At 45.8% G+C, this 23461-nt stretch overlaps 1 protein-coding gene across 1 annotated transcript; it reads left to right on the top strand.

The window, feature by feature from the left end:
- Window positions 1-1567: 1567 nt before the first annotated feature.
- Window positions 1568-17750, top strand: Coil (coilin). Its single transcript, XM_021176782.2, has 7 exons — window positions 1568-1821; window positions 8233-9328; window positions 9450-9536; window positions 9765-9812; window positions 11945-12014; window positions 15173-15261; window positions 16802-17750. The coding sequence occupies exons 1-7, from the start codon at window positions 1568-1570 to the stop codon at window positions 16874-16876; spliced, it is 1719 nt and encodes a 572-aa protein (XP_021032441.1). The 3' UTR covers window positions 16877-17750.
- Window positions 17751-23461: the final 5711 nt, after the last annotated feature.

Genomic DNA, 23461 nt, shown 5'->3' with positions numbered 1-23461 from the left:
GGGGATAAGAGCACTGACTGCTCTTCCAAAGGTCATGAGTTCAAATCCCAGCAACCACATGGTGGCTCACAACCATCCTTAAAAAAAATCTGATGCCCTCCTCTGGTGTGTCTGAAGACAGCTACAGTGTACTTAGATATAATAATAAAATAAATCTTTAAAAAAAAAGAGATTGTCCATTTGTTTAATAGATAAGTCTGTGTCCATTTCTAGATTTAATTACCGTGTTACTAATGTATGCCCTTTTCTATGCTACTTTGATTAGCTGTGCACCACTGATAACTGTAATGGTAATGTAGGGCTGGAGCTTAGAGCTCAGCTGTGGAGTACTGCAGTTCCCTATTGGGTATGACACAAGTCTTTGACTTTGACCCTAACACCAAAAGAAAGTAGCAGTGATTTAATCCCAAAGATCTACAGGATTAGAATTAAAGGAGAACTTTTTTTTTTTTCCCTGTAAAGCCTTGGTTTCTCTGTATAGCCCTGGCTGTCCTGGAACTCACTCTGTAGACCAGGCTGGCCTCAGAACTCAGAAGTCCACCTGCCTCTGCCTCCTAAGTGCTGGCATTAAAGGCATGCGGCCACCACTGCCGAGCAGAAGGAGAACTTTTTTCCAGTGTATTTACTGATTGCTGAGTCCCTTCCATTCAATCTTCTAGTGACCTTGGGGGGATTTTCTTAACTTTTCTAAACATTACATTTTTTAAAAATCCTCCTAGTTTATACCTTTGTGGTGGGGCTACAGCCCAAGGTCTAGTGCATGGTAGGAAATCACTCTGTTGTCAGTGCTGTAGTCCCACCTCTAGCTTCTTGATCGCTTCCAAAAAAAACAAGCCTTGCTTTTAATATATAAGGAAAAAAAAAAAAAAAGCCGGGCGTGGTGGCGCAAGTCTTTAAACCCAGCACTTGGGAGGCAGAGGCAGGCGGATTTCTGAGTGCGAGGCCAGCCTGGTCTACAAAGTGAGTGCCAGGCCAGCCAGGGCTACACAGAGAAACCCTGTCTCGAAAAACCTAAAAATAAAATTTTTAAAAAATCTTCGTATTTATTTAGCTTTCTGACTCTCTGGACCTTCATCACTTTCAGAATACTGTTCTGCGTCAAGATAAGGAAAGCACTTGATCTGGTCAGGGACAGAGGACCCACTGAACCCCCTGAGGCCCCCAAGGACGTGTGTGTGAGTTTTAAACAGTCTTATGACAACTTTAAGTCTCGCATCACGAGCCTCTCTCATTTTCTGCTTGGACACACACCACAATTTGGTGCTTTCCTGACCTTTTTGGTAGAAAAGTAAAAACGTATTTACAGGGGCTCGAGTCAGGCTTGCTGCTTACTAATTTTATAGATTTTTGGTTTGTTTCTGTTTAATTACACGAACCGATATGGTAGCAGCTATCCTGACAGTCAACTTGCATGTATGTTCAGCCCTGGGAAAGAATGGGGAGCTCGCGAGGGGAGCCTTGCAGACCTACTTGCGCCCCCAGGCGGCGCACGCTAGCTGCTGCCGGGGGCGGGCCGCCGGAGCACGCCGCTGCGAAAGCCCTTGGAACCTCTCGGCTTCCGTCGAGCATGAGCAAGATGGCAGCCTCCGAGACGGTTAGGCTACGGCTTCAATTTGACTACCCGCCGCCGGCCACTCCACACTGCACGGTCTTCTGGCTTCTGGTGGACCTGAACAGATGTCGAGTTGTCACGGATCTCATCAGTCTCATCCGCCAGCGCTTCGGCTTCAGTTCCGGGGCGCTCCTGGGCCTCTATCTGGAAGGGGGGCTGCTGCCCCCTGCCGAGAGCGCGCGCCTGGTGAGAGACAACGACAGCCTCAGGTGCGCGGGAGCGCGCGGGGGTGGGGGTGGGGGCGCGCGGCTCGGGGTACGGGTGCGGGTCGGGGGCGCTTGCTGGACCGCAGGATGCAGGATCCCGGTAGCGAGCTAGCCAGCTGCGGAAAGGCACGTGCGCGAGATCCTGAGTGGTCCAGCCCAGGATGGAGCATCAGCCCAGGATGCAGCATCCTTCCCCGGGTTCCCCGGGACGCTTCTCATTTCAGGGGGACTAAACTTGGAGCAGCTCCGGTGCTCAAGAGCAGGGCCAGTGCTCACTCTGCCAGGCTGTGTGTGCAGTGTGCACTGGCGCAAATATGCCACAGACCCGCCTTCTCTGGGCTGCACTTGCAGGCAGGAAGCAGAGATGTTTTCTGAGTAATGTATGGAATGGCCCACCTTAGCGCCTTGGCAATGTCCACTTCTGGTGGGTGTCATTCTGTGTCTCATTCAGGTGTCATTGGGTCCCTTCCAATTGGTATTGGAATGCATTTCACGTGTCACACAGAGGCTGTGTGTTTCCATTACTTGACTGCTTGCCTATCTCAAAGCCCTAGATTTGATTCCCAGCTGGCTAACCAGGAATCCCCGCACTGAGGAGGTGAAGACAGACAGGAAGATCAGGAGTTCAAAGTATCCTTGGATACATAGGATACTTGGCATATGTGAGAGCTGTTTAAAAAAGAAAAAAGGTAAAATCGGGCCAGTGGTGGCGCACGCCTTTAATCCCAGCACTTGGGAGGGCAGAGGCAGGTGGGTTTCTGAGTTTGAGGTCAGCCTGGTCTGCAGAGTGAGTTCCAGGACAGCCAAGGCTACACAGAGAAACCCTGTTTTGGAAAACAAAAAGAAACAAATATGAGAGAGAAAGAGAGAGAGAGAGAGAGAGAGAAAGAATACACCTTGTGTCCTAACTCTCAGGAGGCAGAGGCAGGCAGATCTCTGAATTTGAAGCCACTCTCATCTACACATAGTGAGCCTGTTGGGGGCTGGGTAGAGAAACCCTGTCTCAAAACAACAAGAAGGAGAATTTCATTGTTGTCATTGAAGTGAGTATCCAGGAGTCACTGTAGTGTGACTAGTTGGCAGGTGACTTAGTTGTCTCAGATGGCGGGCTGATGCGATTGGTCATACCAGTTGGCATACATACATACTTGTCTATGCCCCCACCACTTCCAGACACACCTCTAAGCTTCAGCTGCGGAGAGTTAAATTTGGAATTATAGGCTGGGCGTGGTGGCGCACGCCTTTAATCCTAGCACTTGGGAGGCAGAGGCAGGCGAATTTCTGAGTTCGAGGCCAGCCTGGTCTACAAAGTGAGTTCCAGGACAGCCAGGGCTATACAAAGAAACCCTGTCTCAAAAACCCTCCCCCCCCAAAAAAAAAAATTGGAATTATAAAGCAGGCTATTTCTTGCTTGCCTTTGTTTAATGTTGCTTTCTGTCGAGCGTGCCACATTTGCAAAATTTCTTCGGAACATCAGGGAAATTAATTAGCAACAATGACCATATCTTTGTATCAGGAATACTTGTCAGGAATACTATGACTTGTTAATCATTCTGCTTCAGGTGACAACTTGAAATAGTCCAAATTTAAAACCTCTCTTCCTCTCTTCTCTCCTCTCCTCTCTTCCCCTCCCCTTCTCTCCCCTCCCTTCCCCTCTTCTTCCACCTTCTCCATCTCCTCCCCTTTCTCTCGCCCCCTTTCTTTTTTGAGGCAAGTTCTCTTAGTGTAGACGAGGAGGCGGGCCTTGAGCTTTGGATTGGAGGTCTGCCTGCTGCTGACTCCAGGCAGCCAAGCCTCTTTTTCCCTTCTTACTGACAGAAGCAAGCTCATTCCCAGTGCCCTTTAAAGGCTATTTAAACAAGAGAGGGGGTTGTGTCCCCACCTGTTAAATTCACCTCCTGAAAGGTACCCTGCCTAATGACTTAATAACTTGCTGCTGGCTACAGTTAATGCTTAAATGAATGAATCACCCATGAATTACACTCTTGTAATGATGGCTAATGATGTAAAAAAAAACAACGGTGAAAGCTGTTACAAGCAGTAATTGCAGCAGATGACAGGGAAGTTTCTCCTAAATGCCTCAACTGGACAATTGCGCCTGGAAAGACCTCTGTGGGCCTGAAAATGTCACTCAGTAAGTGAATGAGTGCCTTCCTAGCTAGGATGCCTGAGGCCCTGGGTTCAGTCCAGGGAGATAGAGAGGTGGGTTGCAGCTAGCCCTGGTGGTAAATGGTGTAGACCATAGGAAAAAACTACATGTGAGGGATGGTGAGACGGCTCAGTGGTTAAGAACACTGACTGCTCTTTTCGAGGACCCCTGTTCAGGGTTCAGGTCCCTCCTGATAGATAGCTCATTATAGTCCCAGGGGGAATCTGATGCCCTCTTTCTGGCCATCATGGGTACTGCGCACACATAGCACACATACGCAGTCAAAACAGCCGTACAAAGAAAAAAATATATAAAATCTGAAAAAATATTTTAGAAAAACAGCAACTAAGTATTTAAGGGTTTTTTACTTATGTTTGTTTTTTTCCTCCTTATAATTGTCTTCCCCTAACAGATTCATTGTATGTATGTATGTCTGCATCTTAAATGCATGTGTGCTCATAGCATTGGGTGTGCAGGCATGTGTGTAAACTTAAGTGTGGAAGCCAGAGGTTGATGCCTAGTGTCTTTCTCAATCCCCTTAGTTTCCTGAGACCGGTCTCTCACTGAGCCTGGAGCAAAGTTAGGCTGGCCTGGCTAGTGAGCTCCAGGCGTCTTGTCTATTGCTGTCTATCTCTGCCTTCCCAGTGCTAGGATCACAGATACACACCAGCACACTATGGTTCTCAGGCTTGCCCAGCTAGTGCTCTATTGATTGAAGCACTGAGGGAAGCAATTTACTTTACTTAGTCCTGTTTATTTTTAATAGTTCCTCAGGTAAGGGGAGAGGCCTCTCATAGACCCTTCTCACATCCCAGTTGATTTTGAGAGGTCCAGCCCTGTGTAGCTCGTTTGCAGACCGCCACTCCTGTAAGTGAGTCTATGCATACAATGGCTAGGTCAGCTCTTGTATTATTTTCGCCCCTCTCCTCTCGGATGTCCCCTGAGCCTTGGAGGCGGGGATAGAACACATTTGTGTGTCATCCTGGTACAGGAATCCTGTGAGTCTTTCTGGTGTCATTGTAGTTTTAGTAGACCTGCCACTAGATGAGCATGGTAGCCATCTCCTGAGTCATCACTAAACTCACCATCTCGCCATTGTGAGGACAGAGGAGCAAGGACAGTGGACCATGGCCAGTGACACATATTGGGAAGGAGAGGGGGCTGGCGAGATGGCTCAGCGGATAAGAGCACTGACTGCTCTTCTGAAAGTCTTGAGTTCAAATCCCAGCAACCACATGGTGGCGCACAACTACCTGTGTAATGGAATCTGATGTACTCTTCTGGTGTGTCAGAAGACAGCTAAAGTGTACTTCTGTATAATAATAAATAAATCTTTGGGCCAGAGCGAACAGGAACTGAGTTAATGGAGTTGACAACCGGAGCGAGTGGGGTTGACCCGAGCGAGCAGAGGTCCTAAAAATTCAATTCCCAACAATCACATGAAGGCTCTCAACCATCTGTACAGCTACAGTGTACTCACATACATAAAACAAATAAATTTAAGAGAGAGAGAGAGAAAGAAGGAGAGGGGCTGGGGAGACAGCCCAGTAGTGCAGAGCTCTGCCTGCTCTGTAGGGGACAGGGTCTTGAGTTTGGTTCCCAGCACCCACACACAGTGATTCCCAACTACCTTATGTTCAGCTGTAGGGGATCCAACGGTCTCTCTTGCTCCCAGAGGGGGCGCTTGCACACACACACACACACACATACACACACCTCTCTTCAGAGCTGAGAGAGAAGTAGAGCCATCAGACAGTGGTGGTGCACACCTTTAATCCCAGTACTTGGGAGGCAGAGGCAGGTGGGTGAATTTCTGATCTTGAGGCCACAGAGTGAGTTCCAGGACAGCCAGGGCTACACAGGAAAAACCAAAATCAAATAAGCAGAGACATGGGAGAGTCCCAGCTACCTGGAGCGGAGAAGGTTCTCAAAATCAAGTTGCCCTTTGTCAGTTTTGAGATCTCAGTGGGATTCTCATCTGGAACCATTTTAGACAAGCCATAGACAAGCTGAGCCATAGACACACTGAGCGCCCTGCACCGTGACCTTCCCAGGCTTACATAAATATAACCATCACAGCTGAAACAATTCAGAACCCAAATGGGAATAGGGAAACATTGTATTTTATTATTTTAAGTGCTTTAATTAGCATATCGTTATTATACATATTTGTAGGGTACAGTGTGCCATTTCCAGATATATACACACACACACACACACACACATATATATATATACATATATATATACACATATATATGTATATATATACACACACACACACACACATATATATATATATATATATATATATATATATATATATATATATACATACATATACATACATACATGGTGATGATCAGAATTGATTGGCATATCTCTCTCCTTATACTATTTGTTTTGTTTTGTTTTGTTTTGGTGGTGGTGGTGGTGGTGGTTTTTCGAGACAGGGTTTCTCTGTGTAGCCCTGGCTGTCCTGGAACTCACTCCGTAGACCAGGCTGGCCTCGAACTCAGAAATCCACCTGCCTCTACCTTCCTGGTGCTGGGATTAAAGGCGTGTGCCACCACTGCCCAGCTCCTCGTACTGTTTTTTATTTGGGGGACAGTGAAATCACTGTCTTTTTTTTTTTTTTAAGATTTATTTATTTTATATATGTGAGTACACTGTCACTGTTTTCAGACACACCAGAAAAGGGCATTAGATCTCATTACAGTTGATTGTGAGTTACCATGTGGTTGCTGGGAATTGAACTTAGGACCTCTGGAAGAGCAGACAGTGCTCTTAGCCACTGAGCCATCTCTCCAGCCCCCAGCACTTCCTTTTTTTAAGGTTTATTTATTTATTATATGTACGTACACTGTAGCTGTCTTCAGGCACTCCAGAAGAGGACAGCAGATCTCATTACAGATGATTGTGAACCACCATGTGGTTGCTGGGATTTGAACTCAGGACCTTTGACAGAGCAGTCAGTGTTGTTAACTGCTGAGCCATCTCTCTAGCCCTGAAAGCCCTTTTTCAGACTCACCTATTTTAATCTTCACATTTGGCTAGCAGAGACAGGTTGATCACTGAATTCAAGCCAGGTAAAGATAACCAGTGTCTTCCAAAGAAGGAAGGAAAAAAAGGAAGGAAGGAAGGAGAAAGAAAGAAAGTGGGAAGCCTCTTGTGGAGCTCTTTGAGGACAGTTAATTATTGTCCACCACTGCTGTCCTATACTACAGAGGAACATTAGAATTTAGTCTTTCTATCAGAGTGTACAGGAGTGGCTTTCCTTCCCCCACAGCCTCCTTAGGTTCTGATAACTACTACCTATTTTCTACTTCTTGTGATTTTTTTCTTATTAAGTCTTCATGTAAGTGAACATGTGTGGCATTTGTCTCCCTATAGCATGCTGCCCTCCCACTGCCTCCACACTGATGGAAATTATATACCTTTACAGCTGAGTAACAGCCCATTATGAATATGTGCAGCACATTTTCCCTACTTAATACTCAGAGTCATTGTATGTCTTTACTCATTCTAACACAAAGCCCGACGGTTAATATGTTCGCCTTTTAGGATGGCTAACGCACATATAAGAAGACGATTGTTAGTTAAGAAAAAGGGCCTGAAGTTGGGGCATCTGAGAGAAGATGGAAGTTGGTGTTTGTTTGTGTGACTGAAATAAATTTTTGTATGTATGAAATTCTCAATTTTTAAAAATTTATATTGTATAAAAAAAAAAAAAAAAAAGATTGTGAGTTTTGAAGTTAGGCAAACCAAGGTCAGACTGTCGTTCCTGTAACTAATCTATCAGCTGTGGGTCTTAGCAAGTTACCTATTTGAGTTGTAATTTGGGACCTCAGAAATGAAAGATAACCTAGTTTGTGGTTAATGTATAAGTTAGAGAGAAACACATGGGCCCCAGTCTACATGAAGTTAATAAAACTAGACCCAGTGAGCCGGGCATGATGATACACACACCTTTAATCCCAGCACTCAGGAAGAAGAGACTGTGGATGTCTGTGAGTCTGAGGCCAGCCTGGTGTCCATAGTGAGTTCCAGGCCACCTAAGGTGACATAGCAAGACCCTGACTCAAAACAACAAAGATAAAACAAAGCAGCCACGTGAAAGAAAGAGCTGTGTTGTGTGGGTGATTTTGTGGCGTCTTCCATCCTTAGCTTTGTGACAGTCTGCAGTCTTGGCATTGCACCAGTGCACGCCAGGCCTGTGCTTGTCGGACCTGGGCTCACCAGAGCCTTCTCTCCTCTTCCAACAGGGTTAAGTTAGAAGACCAAGGACTCCCTGAGAACCTGATAGTAAGCAATGGTGGCGACTCTAGTTTCCCATGCAGGAAAGCAAAGAAACGGGCTTTTAAGTTGATGGAGGATGAGGAAACAGATCAGGGATACAAGTGTTCGAAGAAGCACTGCAAGAGGCAGGAGGACAGTGGCCAGAATGAGAAGGCCTCGGACCTGGAAACCAAACTCCTCCCAGATGAGATGGGGCGGACAAAGAGCAAGAAAAAGAGCAAAGTGACAGGCAGCCCAGCCGAAGAGGACGAGGAAGAGACCAAAAAGAAGTCTTCGAAAAGAAAGGAGAAGTGTGAACAGAAGAAGCAGACCAGGGCCTCCAAGTCTTCCAAACAACAGACACCTAAAGAGGGGGCCTCACAGAACTGCAGCTTCCCCAGGGCCTCCCCCAAAAGCCTCGGTAAAGCCCGGAGGAGAAGCAGCACGGGGCTAAAAAGTAGCTCAGGCCACCTGTCAGGGTCTGAGTCCTGCCCAGAGTCAGTCAGCGATGGCCACTGCAGTGTCATGATGCAGGAGGTCACCTTTTCAGAGAAGCTGTCAGCTGAGCTGTTGAAAGATGCACCTGCTACCAAGCCTGCAGCTGCCAACAGGCAGGCCTCGAAGCCTGGCTTTACCTTCAGCTCCGGCAAGGGCAAGGCCTCCAGAACCTCGTCATCCAGTTCAGACTCCAGTTCAGAGTCGGAAGACCAGTTCCTGGTGTCCAAGAACATGCTTGAGGGCGCATCTGGCTTCTTAAAGCCAACTGGCCTCTTTGCCGGGCAAGGGTGTTCCGGTCCGGGGCTGTCATTGGAGACTCCGGGTATTATGGGATGGAAGCCTTCTGACTCAAACAGAGGCAGACAAGCTCCTGGTCCCCCCAGTGCGCCTGTCCCCACCAGTTTGGGAAGAGGATGGGGGCGAGGAGAGGACTTCTTGTTTGGGAAGGGACTGAGGGGCCGGGGTGTTCGGGGCCGAGGGCGAGGGCGAGGGCAAGCGGTCTCCTGTGTCTTTAATAGAAGCTCTGAGAGTCAGAAGCAGAGACAGTTAAACGATATTCTAACAAACTCATCTGTGGTGATCCAGGTAAGCGGGTAATGTTTGTGAGCTGCCCTCCCCCGTTCCCCAAGCAGCTTTTCTCAACCCTGTGGCATGGCGTGGGCTCTCATTCCCTCACCAGTAATGAAGGCACATGTCTGTTTTCCAGAATCCAGTAGAGCCCCCCAAGAAGGACTATAGTCTATTACCACTGCTGGCAGCTGCCCCTCAAGTCGGAGAAAAGATTGCATTTAAGGTATATTTTAAAACAGCACTGACCATAACAAAAACAAGGTTACCCCCCTACACACTTCCTTAGTGAATCTCATTAAGTAATGTTGACAAAGACAACTGACTCCTGCAATTGTCAGGAGTCATGGTGGGGCCTCAGATGGGTGGGAATGGCCACCTCTGCACCGCCCAAGTTCTTGGGGTAGGAAGGAGGAGTCCTAAGAGACTGAAGGGTTTTTTTCTTCTGTTTTAGCTTTTGGAACTCACATCCGACTACTCTCCTGATGTCTCTGATTACAAGGTAAGCCTGTTTCTATGAAAATAATGAACTTAGTTGGTGGTGGGGTGCATCTGTTGTCCTAGGCACCCAGGACTCAGAGGCAGGAAACCATTCACAGCTAGCCTGGACAATATAATGAGCCTCTGTCTCTTTAAAAAGAAAAAAAAAAAGATTAAATTCAGTATATCAGAAACTTGTCCAACATAGCACCCACCTATAATCCTAGCACTCCGGAGTTTTGGATATGAAGCCCGCTGGGCTAACATAGATCCCTTTTCAAAAGCTTTTTTTTTTTTCCAAAGATTTATTTTATGTATATGAGTATACACTGTAGTCGGTTGTGAGCCTTCATGTGGTTGTTGGGAATTGAAATTTTAGGACCTCTGCTCACTCTGGTCAACCTCGCTGGCTCTGGCCCAAAGATTTATTAGAAATAAGTACACTGTAGCTGTCTTCAAACCCACCAGGAGAGGGCGTCAAATCTCATTACGGGTGGTTGTGAGCCACCATGTGATTGCTGGGATTTGAACTCTGGACCTCCGGAAGAGCAGTCAGTGCTCTTAACCAATGAGCCATCTCTCCAGCCCGTGCTGACGTATTTATATAATACCTTAATACTTGCGTGGGTAATGTAGACACTGTTGGTAAATAATGTCATGAAGTGAAGGTGCGAGGCTCATGGACGTTTATCATGAAGTCTCCCAGGCTAATGCCGCTGATACTTGAGAAGGGGACCGAATCAGAATGAGGAGCTCCGTGTGGGGGACAGGGGACCGACCGTTGTGCTTCTGAGGATCAAACTCTGGGCCTGTCCCAAGAATTAAATACACAGTTCTGCAAAGGCAAAACAAGTGAGAAAGAGAACACTTCTTGTCTGTGCCAAGGGTAAGGTTAGGCGCCGATGCTGGGGCTGGAGAGACACCTCAGCTTCAAGGAGGGCTTGTTCGCTGCTCTTAGAACGGGTGTTTGGTTCCCAGCATCTGTGTCAAGTGGCTCAAAAGCCTGTCCATAACTCCAGCTTCAGGGGATCCAGCACCCTTGTCTGGTCACAGGCACCAGCACGCAGGTGCACCCACTAACACACACATACATACATACATACATACATACATACATACAAATAAAATCTTTAAAAAAAAAAGAGCTGATTGGAAGCTAGGTGGGGTTGCATTCACCTTTGTGATCCCAGCACCCTGGAGGGAGGTGGAGGCAGATGGATCTCTGTGAGTCTGAGGACAGCCGGGGCTTTTACTCGGAGAAACTTTGTCTTGAAGTACAACAAGGAAAAAGATCTCATCGCTTGGCTTCAGTATATGGCCCCACTGCCCATTTGTCTTCCCATTGTCAACCATATGCACAGGACAGTGGGTCCTCTTTTTAACTTTTTTTTTATGGTTCATTTATTTTTATGTTGTGTTCATTGGTGGTTTTGCCTGCATGTATGTATTCGAGGGTGTCAAATCCCCTGGAGCTGAGGTCACAGACAGTTGTGGGTGCTGGGAATTGAACCCAGGTCCTCTGGAAGAGCAGACATTATTGCTCTTAACCCTTGAGCCATCTCTCCAGTCTCTCCCCCTGACTTGATAATTTTGAGAGGCAGTGTTTTAACTGTGTAGTCCAAGCTGGCCTTGAACTCATAACCCTCTGCCTCTGCCTCTGGAGTGTTTGGATTGCAGGCATGCACCATCACACCTAGATTCAGTGCATCTTCGTGCATCTGAAAACCAGCTTTGGAACCTGGGGACCTGGGATTTGGAGCGGCCCCAGCAGTGCTAGCTTGGAAGCACCACTGTATATGTGGCTCTCCCACTGAAAGCTGTCTTGCTACTCCTCACTCAAACACATGGCTTTAGCCTGCTTTCTTGGCCATGCCTCATCCATTCTGGGGAACTATAATAGCTTTTACCTTTTGTCGAGTGCTATAGGTATCTGCCAGTCATGACTACCGTGTGCCTATTTTACCACTAACAATTTTTCTGTATATTCAGGTAGAGTGCTTATAAGTCTGTTGTTTTTATTCTTCCCTAACATGTTGATTTATGGAGATAAATTTATATTACATAAAAGTAGCCATTTTAAAGTCTACTTACTCAGTGACCTTTAATATAGTGTTTTACATAGAGATATTTGACGTGGTCATTTATTTTTGGAAGGAAGGAAAAATATTAAGTCATGATCCAGAGACCCAGCAAGTGGACATAGAAGTCCTCTCCTCACTACCAGGTGAGTGTTTTAAGCATGAGTGTGGCACATACTCTATCCATCTCCTAGTGGGTAGGAGACTCCATAACCACAGTAGCTCCCGCACAGCCTTTCCTCCTAGAGGAGCGCTCTCCCTCAGCCTCCACTCACCTGGGACTAGGTGCCATTCTCTGCTTGCCACCGCCAGCACACTGTAGCCTCAGGGGCCTCTGAACCTTCTCCTGGGATGGAGATGTCGGGCTGGCTGTCAGAGCTGTTGGGCTGGCTGCTCTTGTCACTGTCTTATACACTCTGGTGAAGATTTTACACCCCAGTGACTGTGAACTGCAAAAGCAATTACTTCTCAGAAACCTAAACTGAATGCGGGCTCAGGGAGGCTACAATAAAGGGTGCAGAGGAGACTCTGCACCCCGATCACCCTGAGGACCGTTACGCTTCGGTGTCCTTTTCTTACCTCTGTCTTGTGTTAGGGCTCAGACTCATGGCTTCTGCCCACTTGACAGGTGGGCATAGAGCCCAGTCTGTACTGCATTCCCTGTCCTCTCCTCTCAGCTTGGCTGTGCTCACTCAAGTCTGATCCCGGGCCCTCAAGGGCGGAAGAGTCCGGAGCATCGCAAGCTTAAGGGCAGCCTGAGCTGTCCAGTGAGATACTTTCTAAAGCTATAATGTATGGCGAGAAGACTAGAGATGGCGTGCCTGCCTAGCATATACAAAGAAGCCCATGTCCAGCTCCAGCACTGCCTGAAACTGTTGGGACATTCCTGTAATCCCAGAAGCCAGGAGGCTGAGACAGGAAGATTAGAATTTCAAGGTCATCCTCAGAGTTACAGTCAAAAAGTTAGAGGTCACAAAGAAAGTTAGAGGTCAGCCCGGGCTATATAAGACCATGTCTCAAAACAAACAACAACAACAACAAAAAAGCAAAGCCAAAAAGCCCTACAAGAAAACAAAAGAAGAAAAAGAAATTTAAAATAAACCAGAAAGGGAAAGTTATAAATAATAGGGATATGGGGTGTGTGTGTGTATGTGTATATGTATGTATATATATACATACATATACACATACACACACATATATACATGTATATATGTGTGCACATATACATATATGTGTATGTATACATATACATACATATACACATGTGTGTATGTGTGTATATATATATATATATATATATATATACACACACACATTAAGAGCACTGATTATATTCCATCATTTCAGTGAACAAAATCCACTCAGAAGGTTGGCAAATGAACATACTTTTGTGTATTAAATATACACACATTTCAGACATTTTATATGTATAAGTTTATGCTTTTACGTATATTTTTGTGATGTTGGAGATTGGTTGACCCAGGGCCTGGAATGTGCTAGAGGGTGGCATATTACTGTAAATGGCCCTCTCTCCATTATCCCTGGTTAGCTACACCCATCAATCCTTATAGCCTGAATGCGGGCTTTTACTGTATATAGCTTACTGTATATAGCATGGGTACCTAAGCAGGAAGCTGGATAAATAAGGAGATGATGGAGTTCCTGGAGGATGCTCAGGACCAGAGCTTGACCTCAGAACCCATGTTAGACAAAAGCCTGGCATGATGGTGGGTGCCTGGACCCCACCCTAGTGCTGTGGAAGTGGGGACAGGTAGAGTTCTGGGGCTCGGTGACTAGCCAGCCCAACCGGCCCAATAAGAACCTGTGCCTCAAAACAACAACAAACAGGGGCATAGATGCAGGAAGGGCTCATGGTTGAGGTGAGCAGAGTTGTACGTGTGGCTTGGCCAGCAGTGGGAATGGTGGCGCTGTGCCTGCTGTGAGCTTCCCGAAGTGAATTGACTGTTCTGGCTGTGATGAACAGGATGAAGATGTCAGGCGACTCCAGCCCAAAGCTTTGCAAAGTGGCTCAAGTCACAGCACTCTGATGCTGAGGCAGGAGGGCTCAAACCAACCCAAAAAGCCTGCCAAGTGAAAAAGGACACTTTACAGAGCTGTTGCAAGGTGTAGCTTGCAGCACAACACAGCTCAGCACATCCAAGCCCAGAAGGAGCAGTGCCGCCCACAAGGCGCAGGGAGGAAGTAGGAAGGCTGCAGGGGGCAGGCGGCTGCTCTCCCTCGGACAAAGAAAAGGAACATTTGGTTTCTCAGTGTCTGCTCTTCTAGATCCAAATACACAGTATGCCTTGCTGGTGTTTTGTTTTGTATTAAAGATTATTAAAGTTTGGGGGTTTTGTTGTGTTTAATTTCCATTTTTTTGTGTGTGGAGAATTTCATACATGAGTACTGTATTCACATAATTTTTACCCCTCTTCCCCCCAGTTTTTGTTATAGAAAACATGTATTATGGATGTATGTATATATGGGCTTATGTGTATGTGTAGGCATGTGGAGTTCAGGACAACTTTCAAGAGTTGGTTTTCTCCTTCCACCATGTGGGTACTTGGCCATCAAACTCAGGTCTTAAAGCTTCTACTACAAGCACCTCTGCTTGCTGAGCCCCTGCTCCTCCTCCTCCCATTTGCTTGCTTGTCTGTTTGTTTGTTTTGAGCTGGAGTCTTGTAGATCCTTGTGTGGACCTTGCTGTGTAGCCAGTGATGGCCTTGACCTGATTCTCCTCCTCAGGGCTAGAGTTTCAGATGACCACGCCTAGCTTTATGGGGTGCAGAGAGATGAACCCAGGGCTGGCTGCATGCTAGGGAAAGTCTACCAACTGAACTGCATCCCTGGCAAGGTTTTCAGTGCTTTGGTGAATATTTTTATAATGTTTTTCAGACGTTCATAATTTTGCCGGTCAGTTACCGGTTGTTTGAATGGTTTCGGCTTGTATCAACATTTTCTGATCCCAAATTACTGTCCAAGGCTGAAGCCTGCTCGTTTTTCTAAGTTTAGGCATCCATGATTTCTGATGACAGCAGCGTTCTGTACCTTCCCTGAGGAATACCCGTGGTTGCACATTCTCCATGGGTGCACCCAGTGTGTTTATCAAGCCTGTCTCATTCTGATGAGGCGGTCTCATCTCTGAGAGATGCTAAGGCGGCCATGTCTTTGATAGCTGTATTATATTCCCCTTTCCTATATGTCCCCAGGTAACACAGCTGCCTCCCAGTGGTTTGAAATCCCCAGGAAGAACATCTTAACCATGGAGAAGTGACTTACTGTCTGTACCCTCTGGTTTCAGCTTTGAAAGAACCTGGGAAGTTTGATTTGGTCTATCACAATGAAAACGGAACTGAGGTGGTGGAATACGCTGTGACTCAGGAGAAGAGGGTAGGCATGCTGGCCACTCTTAACACTTTCCTTTGATGGGTGGGGGTGGGGACAAAAGCTGACATTGCAGCTTCCTGAACTGCATCAGGGCACTGGGGGCATCTTCCTTTGAATAGCCAACAAGTGTCAAGTTTCTAAGTAGGTGCCATCATGAACTTCCCAGAGCCCACCTGAACCGCACAAACACTGTGTCCTTGTCTAAAAGCACAGCACTGCTTTAAAATCTTAGTCAGGTAGGTTTCCTTAGGGGATTGACTTGTGTCAGACTTTATGGTGCCCACTACTTGGAGAGCCATTGCTATAGCTTGAGCTTAGCCAGGAGACCAGACTAACATCAGGAGGAAATGTGAGCTCCGAAGCCTGCACCGTGTGCCTGACAAGTGGTTACTGCCCTCAGGTTCCCCAGTGCTGACCTGGAGTAGCATAGATGGCATAAAGAATGACATAACATGGGGATTCTGCCCTCTGATGTTCCATTTTATTTTAATTTTTAAGTTAGATTTATTTGTGTGTGACCGTGTGCGGTCGGTCGCATGTGTGTGGAGGTCAGAAGACAACCTCCAGTCGTCTGCTCTGTTCTTCCACCGCGTGGATCCCGGGGCTTGGACTTGGCAGCAGGCACCTTTCCTGATGAGCCATCTCGACAGCCCTAACCTCCTGGAAAGCACATGGTGCCCTGTGTTGGGAGCCAGCTCAGCTGCTGGTGGCAACTTCTGGGCAGCTTGAGTATGGTTAGGCAACACTCCCTCTTGTGCTTGCACTTGAAACATTGTGTTTAGTTGCTATTATATTTCAGTGCTGAAAATTCACATTTTGTTTGAACTCTCAACCAGACTTGGGGCTTGCCTGTGTTTTTATTTATCTGTTTGTTTGTTTGTTTGTTTGTTTAGAGACAGTTACAGAGCCCTGGCTGTCCCAGACTCATTTTGTAGATCAGGCTCTCCTCCTGCCTCTGCCTCCCAAGTGCTGGGATTAAAAGCTTGCACTATCATGCCCTGCGCTTGCCTGTGTTTTTATTTTAAGGTATAAGATACTTTCAGGGTTTTTTTTTTTCCCTAGAAACAGGTTCTTAGGGTTTGTGGCAGCATCAGATGGTTTGGCCTCATTTCCTGTGCTTCTATGATTGCATATATAAATATAAGTATTTAAACATACTTTTAAAAAAATATGTAGAAAGATGCAAGCAGAAAACCTGTAGTTTCCCCTTTTTGACACTAGATGGCTCTCATCATTCACCCTTGCAGAGTGCTAGGGGCGTCTCTCTCTATTGGTACACTATGTGGTAGTTCTGTCCTAGGATAGCCTGGTCTACAAAGTGAGTTCCAGGACAGCCAGGGCTACGCAGAGAAACCCTGTCTCGAAAAACAAAAACAAACAAACAAACAAACAAACAAAAGTGATTAAACTCAGTTTTATTAGCTTTGAAAGTATTTTCATTATCTAACCATTCTTCGCAGAAACTTGCTTAACTAATCTATAGTTTTTAGCTTACATGGAGTCAAAAATGACTTAAGTGTGGTGTTTTGTATTTTCCCCTTAGATCACTGTGCTCTGGAAAGAGTTGATCGATCCGAGGCTGATCATTGACTCTTCAGGTAGCATCTCAAGTACATAGTGCGTCTGGATCTGACCTCTGGCCTCGCCACCCCGCGCTCCATAACCGCATTGTTTGGGACCATGGTTATAGCCTGAAGATTTTAAAAAGAAGACTAAATGTTGTGTAGACTTTCTGTTTATCTTCACTTTACCATATTAGGAAAAAAAAATCTACCTCATCATTTAGAGTAACAAAGTTGTTAGTTTATAGATCCTTATTTCCTTCTGGCTAAATTCAGTAACCCACTTGAAAACCTGGGTGCTGACCAAAATGGCGGTGTGCTAGGCTCCTTCACACCTGTTTGGCTACTAGTAGCAATCGTCCGTAGGAGTTTACAGTACCACACACAAGAATGTGCTGTGCATCTTGCTTTGTTTCTTTTAAGTCACATTGTGAAGTACTAAGGCATGTTTCTTGACTTAATTTTTGACATGTGAGCTGTTCTGTGAAGCATAGAGCATCTCGCCCATTCCACAGTTTCTTCCTGCTCTCCTCGGGAGTTAGTGGGGTTGGATTTGTCGGAGGCAATGAGTTAAAGAGTCCTTTCACACTTTCCAGATGTGAAACACAGGACTCCTGGGAGCCCGTGCAGCCCGCAGTGGGGAGGCATCCTTGTTGTATCGTGTGGACAGCGCTGGCCTCCCACTGCCGGAAGGCTGCGTGTGAGCCTCAGACCAGGCTGGGGCAAGGGACCTTGCTGCACAATCCAAGGAACTTGGGCTTCTCATAACTGAAGAGAGGATCTTAAACAGAAATTTCCTTTTCTGTTGTTTTCTTCAGCATGAAGCTAAAGGCTGAATATAAAGTGCAAAATTGCTTTCTTTGAACAAAAAATCAGATTCCTCCTTCAACCTTGCAAATTTTTAAATAAAATCATATCAAAGTCAATGTCCACTCTGAGTTATGTTTTAGTTCTGCCAATAGTTAACTTGGTTTATAATCATGTTCATAACAAGGAGGCTTGCTTTGCACCTGGGCGGCTAACACAGGAGGTTTACAAGTTCAGGGAAAGCCTGGGCTACATAGTGAGAAAGTATCTCAAAAAAAAAAAATATATATATATATATGTGTGTGTGTATATATATATATATATATATATGGGGGTAGAGAGATATGGCTCAGTGGTTAAGAGCACTGACTGCGGGCTGGTGAGATGGCTCAGTGGGTATAAGCACCCGACTGCTCTTCCAAAGGTCCGGAGTTCAAATCCCAGCAACCACATAGTGGTTCACAACCATCCGTAAGGAGATCTGACTCCCTCTTCTGGAGTGTCTAGACAACTACAGTGTACTTACTTATAATAAATAAATAAATCTTAAAAAAAAGAGCCCTGACTGCTCTTCCAGAGGTCCTGAGTTCAAATCCCAGCAACCACATGGTGGCTCACAATCATCTGTAATGATATCTGACGCCCTCTTCTGGTGTGTCTGTCTGAAGACAGCTACAGTCTACTTACATATAATAATAAATAATCTTTAGCCGGGCGTGGTGGTGCATGCCTTTAATCCCAGCACTCGGGAGGCAGTGGCAGGCAGATTTCTGAGTTCGAGGCCAGCCAGATCTACAAAGTGAGTTCCAGGACAGCCAGGGCTGTACAGAGAAACCCTGTCTAAAAAAAAAAAAGATAATAAAAACCTCCTTAGGGTTCATTTGCAGCTCTGAAAAATGCAAACATTTAGAAAAATACGTGTATCATGTCCAGTGAATTAAAATTTGTTTTATGGAACTTTGGCTTTATTTATGTACACAGCCATGTGTTGACTGGGTTTCTTCCCCTATGAAGTATTTGTGTATTTCTTTATAAAGGGCTGGAATGGGCTCAGTGGTTAAGAACACATTCTGCATTTGCAGAGGACATGAGTTCAAGTCCCAGCATCTCTGTCTGATGCCTTGAGCACCTGCCCCATGAGCACATCCCCCCACCCAGACATACACATCATTACATTAATAAATTCTGACACAGTGTCTAATTAACGAGCTCTGGCTAGCCTGGAACTCTTGCTGAGTAGACCAAACTGGCCTCAAGTTCATGGAGATTTGCTTGCCCGTGTCTCAGCTTCCTGAGTGTAAGCCGGTTGAAATAAAAAATTTTAAATCTATAAACAGAAAAAGCAGAGTGGAGACTTCTGACCTTTTTACGCACACACACAGACACATCCCCAGTCACTTTTTATGATAAATAAAATTATTTCTCAAATAAAAATAGGAAAAATACTAGCATGTCAAGATAGCAGCCACATGATAAAATGTGTATTAATATAAAGAAATGGACACATGCATTGAAAAACATAAAAGATACATAAGAACAAATTAAAAATTGATCTTTTTTTGAATGTGTATGGATGTATGTCTGTGCATGGTGTGCACGGGTGGTGCCCACAGAGGCCAGAAGAGGACACCATAGCTCTTGGAGACTGGAGTAACAGACAACTGAGCTGCCATGTGGGTGCTGAGAATTGAACTCCACGTTCTCTGCAGGACCAACAAGTGCTCTTAACCACCGAGCCTACTCCCCAGCTCCACGTTCTGAACATTGTTTCAGCAGCGGAAGAGCTTGGATTCCTGGGGCTGGAGAGACGGCTGTCAAAAGCATCTGTGACTCCAGTCCCAGGGGCTCCAGTGCCCTGCTCTGATCCCACAGGCGTACACGGGCACAGGTACATACAGGCATGACGGTCAATAGGCATAACAAATCTAAAAAAGAAAAAAAAATGTTAAGAGAAATGTAATTGACAATTCAAAGCTTTATTTTAGAGAAAATTCCTGATGAAGAAGGCTTCATGAGGCTGCGAAGCAGCACAAGATCTTTGAGAGCGAAGGACATTCTCAGTTCCCTTTATGAAAGTGACCTGACCTAGATAGCACTGCCTGACATAGATATCTTCATTGGTGTATAGAGCATTGTCTCTCAGGAGCACAGCAAGCTTGTGTTTCTCTGACATTTAGCATCCAGCACGCCTGTGGTAAATGTGGTAAAGGTTTGTGTCCACATGGTGGCGCTCTCCAGAGGTGGAACCCTTTGAAGGCCCGAGTGTTACTCACGGAGTAACACAGACTTTTAGTAAACTTTGGGGGGGGCCTTGAACAGAAACATGTCTTGGCCTCCATCATTTCTCTCACCGTTTCCTTCCATACAGCTCCAGCCTCCCACTCAGGAATCCAGTTAGTATGGCCCCAGGTGGTTACAGGAGGGGTACCCCATACTGACAGGCTTCCAGAGGCGTGGTGAGGTTTTGCTTGGCCAGGCATGCCTGCTACTATGTGCTTCTGCACGACAGACTGGAAGAAAGGCGACCAATTGATTATAAAGTCGCACCCCCAAAACAGTCAGGATTCACCCTTTCCTGTTACTCTGTCATCCCTGGTATTCATCATCATGAGATGCTGACTAACATAATCTCTGTAAAAAAAAAAAAAAGAGCAGTTCCTGACTCTAGTTATAACTCAATCTCGTGCTTGCTTAAAACACACAAACCCCTAGGTTTGATCCCCAACGTTACACAAATTGAGTGTGGTGGCACATGCCTATAGTTAGTACTTTGGAGGGGGAGGGGAAAGAATCAGATGTCCAAGGTCATGCTCAGCATAGTCATTTTGGGCTGCAGGAGACCCTGTTTAAAAAAAGAGAGAGGAGGAGGAGAAAGAAAAGAAACAAAGAAAAAGAAAGAAAAAAAGGGGGTTAAAGCCTGTAGGATGGGTCATCAGGTGAAGGCGATTGTAGCTAAGGCTGACAGCCTGAGTTCTGTCCACGAAATCCACATTGAAAGGAACCATCTCCCTCAGGTTTTCCTTTCACCTTTACATGGACACACACGCGTGCACTAACACTAACACACACACACACACACAATTTATTTATTTATTTATTTTTTTGAGACAGGGTTTCTCTGTATAGCCCTGGCTGTCCTGGAACTCACTTTGTAGACCAGGCACACAATTTAATTTAAAAAATGAAGCTGGGAGGTGGTGGCACACGCCTTTAATCCCAGCACTTGGGAGGCAGAGGCAGGCGGATTTCTGAGTTCGAAGCCAGCCTGGTCTACAGAGTGAGTTCCAGGACAGCCAGGGCTATACAGAGAAGCCCTGTCTCGAAAAACCAAAATAAATAAATAAATAAATAAATAGCAAATCAAATGCGGCAATATATAAAATGATAATACACATGCCCTTTGGTTGTTCCAGGAGGTTGGGAGTACATTCCATTCATACAGTGGGGATGCTAACCAAATAAGGCAGAAAAGCCCTCCGGATCAGTGCTGATGAAGCCAACGAGAGAGTTTCTCCATCAAAACAGGCTCGTAGGTTGGGAATAAAAAGAGGAGCTTCTCAGATGTCTTTACATTTATTTTATGGTTAGGAATAACCGTGGCAGAAGCCGGAGGAATTTGAGGTGAGTCTGGGCTATATAATGAGGGTCTTTTTCAAAATCTGGAGACAGTAGGAGATTGTTTTTAAATGTTTTGAGGCATAGATATGACAGCACATTTAAAAACAACAACAACAAACAAACAAAATTAAAAAAAAAAAAAAAAAAACCAGCCTGAGCTAAGAGACCTAGATTCTGGGACCTTCTCCTATCTGGAGCTCAGGCTGAGTCTGTTACAAGCCTAATGCATAGTAGGTCTTTGGTCATTTGAGCCTTCACACAGTAGGCCTCTGGCTCCCCCACCCCCACCCTTAACCTTTGATCTGGCTAACTACACTTTCCAGCACTAAGCTCCATCCCCAGCCTCTCTGGCTCTCTCTCAGCTGAGGATCAGCATCCTTCACAAGGGTGTGATGGAACTATAGCTCAAGTTTAATGAGGGCTGCCCTGATGGATGGGAATAATTGGTGTTATATTTACAGGTAAATGAGGCTTCTTCCTCCACCTACTTTTCCTAACCTCTAGACTCAGAGCAGGAATCCTATTATGATTGCCAGCCATCACCTGGATCAGGCCAGGCACTTAGTCCCCTCTTGACCAACCAGGTCCCATTTGGCTTTGCAACATTGCTGGACAGAAGATATCAGCTATATCGAAAAACAAACATACCCAGCCAGCTCAGAGCAGTCCCTGGTCTCCCATCAGCCGATCCCAGTAAAGGTTAGGGGCCATCCTACGCATTACCACCTGCCTTGTGTGTATATAAACTAAAAGGTGGGGGAGATGTGTGGGGCTCTGGGGCTTCACAGATGAGAAACCCATGCCTCCCAGGACACTCCTCTTCAATGATCTCTGTATTAGAAAGCAGATCTGTTTGCCTCAGACTCCTTCAGCTCTTGCTCTGTGGCACACCTGCCGTGTAATAGGTCTTTGTGACTATCTCCCCCTTGGAATTTGATAAACACGGAGTGTGGCTCGGCTCTCCAAATGATCTTCATTGTTCAACCAGCCTTTCTCAACGATTCAGCCTAGAAAGAGAATTCCACATTTTGCCATGAGTCACCAGACTACTCCACCCACGATAATTAGGTTAGAGGTGGATTCTACGCTGGTCATTTCCTGAAAACTGTCTCCTCCCTCCCTTGGCAGGCAGGCAGGCAGCATTTTGTAGTAGGAAATACTTGCCTTCTGGAAACAGATAGGGCGTGTGCCAGCATCCATTGTCTTGGCCGGATTGCTTGGCTTCTCTAAGCCTTTTTGTTTCTTTTTTCTCTGTAACGTGGGATGGTTTTATCTACTTCACAGGTTGTTGTAAGGACTCCCAGCCTTCCACCCCAGAAGAATTTTTTCTTCTTTTTCCATGCAGAGAACTACCACCACCAAAATACGAACCAGAATAGATGGGATGATAAGTCTTGTGAAAACAGAAGTCTATGTGATGAAACAGGGGAATCAGTCAGCGCTTAGGATGTTATGCTGGGCAGTCCCAAGCTCATCCCAGCTCTGTTTGTAACAGTATCCTGACCTTCACAATAAAAATGGATGTAGGATGCCCCTCTTAGGGCTTTGTAAAGGAGTCTTGGTAATATTCTCCATTTGTCTGGCACACCGTAGGTGCCTCATAAACAATAGCTATTAGATACCATGAGATATTTACCTTGTCCTTTTGGCTGCTTAACATTGTCATCCAAGGTAAACTCCCATAATCCCTCAAGGAGCTTCTCTTTCCCACAGTGGAATTTCCCATCGGACACTCGGATTCTCCTGTCCATCTGTCTGTTCTGCACTCAGCCCAGATTGCGGGACTGACTTACAGAACTAAAAAACAATGTAAGCCTAAATGAATGATTTTGAGAAAAAAAAAATTGAAGCTTCAATATTGTGTGTGAAGGGGGCTGGCGAGATGGCTCAGTGCTTAAGAGTGCCGACTGCTCTTCTGAAGGTCCCAAGTTCAAATCCCAGCAACCACATGGTGGCTCACAACCATCCGTAACGAAATCTGATGCCCTCTTCTGGAATATCTGAGGACAGCTACAGTGTACTTACATAAAATAAATAAACAAATCTTAAAAAAAAAATTGTGTGTGAAGGCTGGAGAGATGGCTCAGCAGTTAAGAGCACTGACTGCTCTTCCAGAGGTCCTGAGTTCAATTCCCAGCTACCACATGGTGGCTCACAACCATCTGTAATGGGATATAATACCCCTCCTATGGTGTGTCTGAAGACAGCTACAATGT

The sequence above is a fragment of the Mus caroli genome, unplaced genomic scaffold (assembly GCF_978045245.1).
Source record: "Mus caroli unplaced genomic scaffold, Mus_caroli_1 scaffold_13, whole genome shotgun sequence".
In the NCBI taxonomy this organism is placed as follows: Eukaryota; Metazoa; Chordata; class Mammalia; order Rodentia; family Muridae; genus Mus; species Mus caroli.
Note: the sequence above shows the minus strand (reverse complement) of the source record. Positions and strands in the feature narration are given on the sequence as shown.

Coding starts and splice junctions, on each gene's coding strand:
- Coil (XM_021176782.2), top strand. CDS start 1,568: ATGAGCAAGATGGCAGCCTCCGAGACGGTTAGGCTACGGCTTCAATTT. Junction 9,329..9,449: donor ACTCATCTGTGGTGATCCAG/GTAAGCGGGTAA, acceptor TCTGTTTTCCAG/AATCCAGTAGAGCCCCCCAA. Junction 9,813..11,944: donor CTGATGTCTCTGATTACAAG/GTAAGCCTGTTT, acceptor TATTTTTGGAAG/GAAGGAAAAATATTAAGTCA.